The sequence below is a fragment of the Lactuca serriola genome, chromosome 9, assembly GCF_051521515.1.
Source record: "Lactuca serriola cultivar US96UC23 chromosome 9, Lser_US96UC23_V15, whole genome shotgun sequence".
Taxonomy (NCBI): domain Eukaryota; kingdom Viridiplantae; phylum Streptophyta; class Magnoliopsida; order Asterales; family Asteraceae; genus Lactuca; species Lactuca serriola.
The window spans coordinates 17,554,376-17,561,235 of NC_136416.1; the positions used below are offsets into that span (position 1 = coordinate 17,554,376).

Consider the following 6,860-nt stretch of genomic DNA (forward strand, 5'->3'; position numbering starts at 1 on the left):
ATGCAAGTTGTTTACTGTTGTTATTGTGATTATTTGATGTGTTGGTATTTTGGGGGAACTCACTAAGCTTTGGGTTTACAATTTTGGGTTATGTTTCAGGTACCTCATATGACCGCGGGAAGGCAAAAGGATCAGACCTAAAAGCCTAATGGTCCAAACCCATTAATCCATAGGTCCATGAAAGGTGTCAAAAAATCACAATCTGCCATGCATCCACTTCTGGAACCTTCATCCTTGAGATACATTGCATAAGCATCATCCATGAAGATCTTTAAGCATCCACCTTGAGCATCTTCAACTGATGGGCATCCTCTTTAAGCATCTTCAAATGATGAGCATCCTCTTCTCAAGTGGTGCACAAACTCCAAAACAGCGCATCCTTGCATCATGGAGCATCAGTGATGCTTCATTCCCTTATTAGATGCTCCATTCATTTCTCAAGTGCTCCACGTTCATTCAAGTGCTCCACTAAACTCAGATGTTTACACATGATCCTTGATGCTCACGTATGATCCCTGTTGCTCAATTATGATCCTTGATGCTCACATGTGATCCCTGATGCTCATTCATGATCCATGTTGCTCACTCGCGATTCTTGAATTCTTGATCAAAATGCTCACTCGTGATTCCTGATGTTCACTCATTATATATGATGTTTACTTGCGATTCATAATTCTCACTTGTGATTCCTGGTGCTTGTTCATGATCCAAATGCTCACTCATGATTCCAAGTGCTCCATTAAACTCCAAATGCTTCAAATGCTCAAGTCACATTTAATAAGCAACATTTCCTATTCTAGCATACATCCTCCACAAATCTTTCTCTTCGATGGAATGAATCTGGGAAATTCGTAACTTAAAACGAATAAGCATCTTTACTTACTTGATAAGATTGATATATAGTAGCTGCATATGACTTTGGTCAATTTTAAATTCCTGCTTTCATTCCTCCTATCTTCAAGCCCCACGAATCCATGAGTTTTGTCCTTCTAAACGCACTGATGAGTGATATATGTACTCTATTTACTTAATTTATCACTTGTAAATCTTGATCAGGGGCGGAGCTTCAACATTTGATTTTTTTTTTTTTGGGGGGGGGGGGGGGGATATAATATGTATAAAAATAGGTGAAGGGGGGGGGGGGGGGATAGCCAAAATTTTATATGTTTGGGCCTAATATGTATAAAATTAAAGTAGATGGACTATTTCAAACAAAAAAAATCAGGGGGGGGGGGGGCACAACCCCCTTGCCCCTATAAAGCTTCGCCCTTGATCTTGATATCTTGTTATTTTTTTTCCATACATATTCTAGTACAAACAAAACCCAACTTGATGAATAGTACATTCATCATTCATCTCCTTCAACCCCCTGTTTCCCCGACCCCTCCCCTTCTGTCACCTTCTATTATGCCTTCTTGTGACATCTCTCTTCTTTTCTACTTCTTGTTTGTCGTCTCTGCTTTTTTCCTTTTATCTGCTTCTTTTTGGCTGCCTCTAACCATACAAATGATCATTTCTCTCCTATTTGTAGTGTCTTCATAGTTAACAGTCACATATGTGGCTTCAAATAACTATACCATCACATCAATGTCTTTGAACCGAGTGGTTTCATTTTGTGCATTTTGAAGAATATAAGGATTATAATTTGGAAAAGGACTTGTTGAAAAGGAAAGAATTGGTATGTTAGCCTTCTATTCCAAAATCTTTAAGAATATTGCTTCCACCTATTTATCGCTTGCACTTTAGTGTTCTCTAAAAGATCCAAAGATGAATTTCCATGAATGATATATTATTCGTATTCAAAATTAAATTTTATAATAATTAAGCAAAGACCGAGTAAAAATAGCAAAAGAAGCAACACTAGACAAAGCATTTAGTGCTTCTCCTTTGGTATCCTAAGTCATAAAAACTATCATACTTATATAACGACAATTGACTTTGTAAAAGTCAGATGTACCCAAGGTGATGCAATGATAAACGGCCTTCCCTACCCATGATTCCTTGTCAAGAACAACCCACTATGACCTGGTTACATCTTTCTAGTGATGTGGGTCAAAACAGAGTCACCTAGCTAAATCACCACATGACCACCCTTCCTTGGACTATGAGTTTAATCGGGTCCTTTTATCTTTGTAAATTATGGGACTATGATATTCGTTTTCCAATTAAAATAAGTAACAATCCAAGCTCAAAAAACAAAACAAAATGTTAAATGTGACTTGAGCATTGGGAGCATTCTCATGGAGTAATTGGGTTTAATGGAGCACTTAGAACTCAATGGAGCACTTGGGGTCATGGAGCATGTGTGCTTAGAAGATGAGAAGTTGCGCCAAGAGGAGGATGTTGCACCATCATGGACCATCTTGGTACATGATGCGCCATCTTGATTCCTTTTTTGTGCCATGTTGATCCATGTATGCTTAGAAGATGATCATGCTCAAGAAATACACCATGTTGTGCCACCATGATGGATGTTGGACCATTAGTGTTCATGATGTGCCACCTGTGCATCATGTTGCTCCACTATGATCAAGGTGGTCCATCATGTGTGTTGCAGATGCTCATGGGTTGTATGACATGGAAGAATATTCTACAAGATGTTGCATGGCGGAATATGATTGGTTGTTACCATTCATGGGCCTATGAGCCAATGGGCTTGGTCCGTTAGGGTTTTAGGTCTAATTAGTATAAATACGGATGCATGTTAAGTCATTTTGTATCTTGAATTCTAGAGTGTTAGGCGAATCTCTGTGAACTGTAACCCCTGTTTGAGAACTCTGAAATAAAGAATTCCCCATCTCATGTCCGTGGACATAAGTCAACTTGACCGAACCACATAAATATTGTGTCTTGTGTGCTATTGGTTTTGCTAGTTATCCGCTTTACTTCCTAACACAAAGCTATATATATATATATATATATATATATATATATATATATATATATATATATATATATATATATATATATATATATATATATATATATATATGACACAAATTTTGATTCTTTTGTAGATACAAGATGTTTGGTATAGTTGTTCGGATTTAACTTTACAGAAAATTCAAACCGTTGATTCCACATCAGTATCATGTTCATGTATTTCTGAAGATCCATGTAAGACGCACCTCAACATCTTAATCTTATCTTTGATATGCCATTTTTCACGAACAATATCAATCATGGAAAACAAAAGGGCCAATGCCATGGATACACCACTGATAAAAAAGAGACCTCGAAGCCCATAAAAATTCAATATTTTTGGTGAAGGGGAAGAAAAATCCTTTGACATCATTGAAGATTCACGTTTCAACCATTTATCCTCTAATGCTTTCAGTGTCCCGTCTTCACGCATTTTTGCTATCTGAGTGGACATTTCTCTTGCCAAAGGTGAACCTTTCTGGAACGCCTGCAAACATAGAGCTAAATGAAACATGGAAACGGAATCAAATGTATTGAAAATTAAAGCTTAAAGGATTAGAGAACACTTACAAAGCCGAAGCCGTTGGTGGTGGGTGCTGTTGCAATCAAGGAGAAATCAGCACCCGAATACATTGCAAGTAATGATTTGATGTAAAGGATCTCAGAGACAATTGCATCAAATCTTCCCGTTGTTAATGCTTTAGCATAATCCTCAGGCGCATATAGTTTCTCTGACCAGCCGTCAACAACATTCAGTTTGTTATACACAATTCCTAGAGGTGAAAGACCCTGTAGCCCAATAGACATCTCCTTCATTCCAATCTGTTGTACTGTTAAAAGTGAACTCAAAGTTGCAGTGTAACTTGACGTGAGCACAAGCACTACAAAAACCCAAACAGTAACCACGAATCTTGATAGATTACTTTGCAGCTTCTCCCCTGCAGTTTTCAATTCCCGACAGATCTAAGATATAGATTTTATGGGTGCTCAAAAAGATCAGATCTTTAAGTAAATTGAGATTAGAGTGTAAAGAGTTGGAGAGCTTACTGTGAGCATAAACGAGGGTTGAAAAGGCAAACCAGAGGGTTGTTCCAATTTGGTGTCTTGTTGAACCTTGAAATTCATTGTTTGTACGATGTTCTATAAACCAAATGACAAACCCCAAAAAAAGAAAGAAAAAAGCACTTGTGATCCAAAGATCTGCACTAAGAGGATCTAAGAAGATCCACATGCCGTTCTTGGTGTTTCTGGCTACTATGCCAACTCCAAGATCAGTGAAGGGCAACGTGAAGTCGACAAAGAGAGATCTATTTTCAGTGATTGTAAAATCCCCGATAGCAGCATCGTATTCCTGATACAATCCGACATCAGATTAGCTAAAAGCTAGATTCATGCAGTTTTGTGCAAAAAGACACATACGTACCTTAAGATAGATTTTTTGGATCACATCATTGTAAGTACTTCCATCCTTATGAGAGAACGGAATAACTTCAATCTCAACTCCGTAGTCTAAGGCGTTAAATGCAGCATTGAAAACATCCCCAGTGAAGCCGCTGACACCCGATAGATTTGTTCTGGGATCAACACTTATTTGTGCTATATTTGGGAATAGGCTGGCACCTGGAAACAGAATTCTCAGCTTCTTATTTCCATTTGTTTGTAGCTTTCTACGCTTTGGATTAATGCTTGTGGTCCCACCGGGCCAGATGATAATTTCAAGGCCTTGATTCGAAGAGGAATTTGGTTTCTTTATTTCTTTCACAAACCCACCACCAGTAGCCATCATCCAGAATCCGACTCTCCTACCACCCTTACCAATCACATTTATGACTTCCATGGCTTTGGAGGTGGTTCTTCCATTCATAAGCTTGAATTCACCACCTAAACCATGCAAGTTGACTCTTAACATCTCATCTAAAAGTGATGTGCCAATATTGGTACCCAAGTCTTTTGAAGCAAGTTCTGTTGTAGTTTGTATCCTTTCAACAGCCGTGGCTAGCGCGTAAACTGCATCATATGCCCATATACCATTGGGATCTACCCCCTTAAACTCCATAAAAGGGTTCAAATCATAATGTTCCTTTCTGCATTTCGAAACGAATTTGTGAAGTTCCCTTGATGCAGGAAAATATGATCTGAAACCCACAGCCCCTTGCATTGATTCGATTGCTTCAGAATCCAGGGATTCCAAGTAGTTTGTAGTCTTACTTGTTACGATCCACATGTATCCTTCGCCCATCATGCCTAACTCTTTTGCCATAGAGAAAACATTGGTCGCTAGAGAAGGTGACACATGCACCACAAACACCATGGTCTGCATAGTTTGAAGCTTACGAAGCTCTTCCCACACTTGTTCATTGTTGGAAGAGGCTGAAATGAAGCTAGCATGCATAACATATATGTTTTTTTCTTGAAACGCACTAACCATATAAGTAGTCATTTCTCTCCCATTTGTAGTGTCCTCACAGATGACAATCACCTCCGTGGATTTAAACAAATCAACCATGGCAGCAATGGCTTTGAACTGAGTGGTTTCATCTTGTGAAATTTGAAGAAGATAAGGATTACGATTTGGAAAAGGACTTGTTGAAAAGGAAAGAATTGGTATGTTAGCCTTATCCTCAAAAACATCCAGAAATCTTGCTTCCACTGTTGATTCGGGACCTATTATGGCTTGCACTTTAGTGTTCTCCAATAGATCCAGAGCTGAATGTCCATGAACAGTATATTAACATTTAGAATTGAAAGTTTTCCAAAAAAAAAAAAAGAAAGATAAAAAGACAGTACCAGCAGACAAGGCACTCAGAGGTTCTCCTTTGGTATCCCTGGTTTTAAAAGCTATTCTTGTAGTGTAGTGAGGATTAGCTGTGTAAAAGTCAGAAATAGCCATGCTGATGCAACGATAAATGACCTTCCCTGCCCATGATTCCATGTCAAGAATCACTCCCACTTGTACTTCACTGTAAGATCGGGGGTGTTCATGTGCTCTTGAAAGGGTTTGAAAGCTAAGCAACATCAAGATTAGAAATGGATATAACCTGAAATTTATCATCGGCAACAATTTATTTTTAAGTCTTCAGTAAAATCAAGATGACACAGTAACACTTTTAGTAGGTGGGGAAAGAAAGAAAATGGAGTCCTGTCGACTTAAACAAGAACATGAACGAACAGGAGTAATATATGAGAGCTCATTACTTAAGTTTTAAGTTTGAGTTACGTCGCTATGAAAATATTTAGATTGATTAATTAAATTAAAAAGTCCATCTGGTCCGCGTTCTTTAGTCTGAACCGTTGAATAGGAAGAAAAATCTACTGATTTAGTCAGGCCTATCAGCATCAATGGGAACCTGGATATTAGACGGTCAATATCTTGTGTTGTACAAATAATATTCTTTTAAAATGTATTAAATACAATTACAAATAAGAGAATTAAACCTAGTTATTTAGAGCGCGAACATTCAGTGCGTAGTGGCAACAACTAAAAACACAATACACAATAGATCTTAATAGACATACTACATACACGGAAATTATTCAATGCAACAAACACATAACCAATTTTCTTGAATTAAGTCTTATTTTGCTCATGTATTTTCTCTTGAGCCAACAAATTCCTATGGGCACAAAGAAAAAATCTTGCTGATCAAATCATGAGCAATATTTGTACAATCCTTAATAGTATATGAGTACAAAGTACATATATCGTAGCATCATTCTCTTTGTTAGCTTGTTATAGAAACTATGATTCCAAGTATCATAGTAGCATTATCGTCTTTAAGTGTTAGCTTGTTACAACCTAATAAAACTACCTAAATCATACCAAAAAACTTTCTATCTTGTCATAGTCTTCTTCAGGCATTTTATTGAACAGTAGCTTTGCACATCTAAAGTGGCTACATGACCTCAACACCAGTAAAAACAAGAGCATTAGGAGTCAT

At 37.6% G+C, this 6,860-nt stretch overlaps 1 protein-coding gene across 1 annotated transcript; it reads right to left on the minus strand.

The window, feature by feature from the left end:
• Window positions 1-3,052: 3,052 nt before the first annotated feature.
• On the minus strand, window positions 3,053-6,121 carry LOC145074981 (glutamate receptor 1.2-like). Its single transcript, XM_079021289.1, has 5 exons — window positions 5,710-6,121; window positions 4,346-5,628; window positions 3,970-4,273; window positions 3,493-3,860; window positions 3,053-3,409 (listed from the first exon to the last, which is right to left on the minus strand). The coding sequence occupies exons 1-5, from the start codon at window positions 5,972-5,974 to the stop codon at window positions 3,065-3,067; spliced, it is 2,565 nt and encodes an 854-aa protein (XP_078877415.1). The 5' UTR covers window positions 5,975-6,121; the 3' UTR covers window positions 3,053-3,064.
• Window positions 6,122-6,860: the final 739 nt, after the last annotated feature.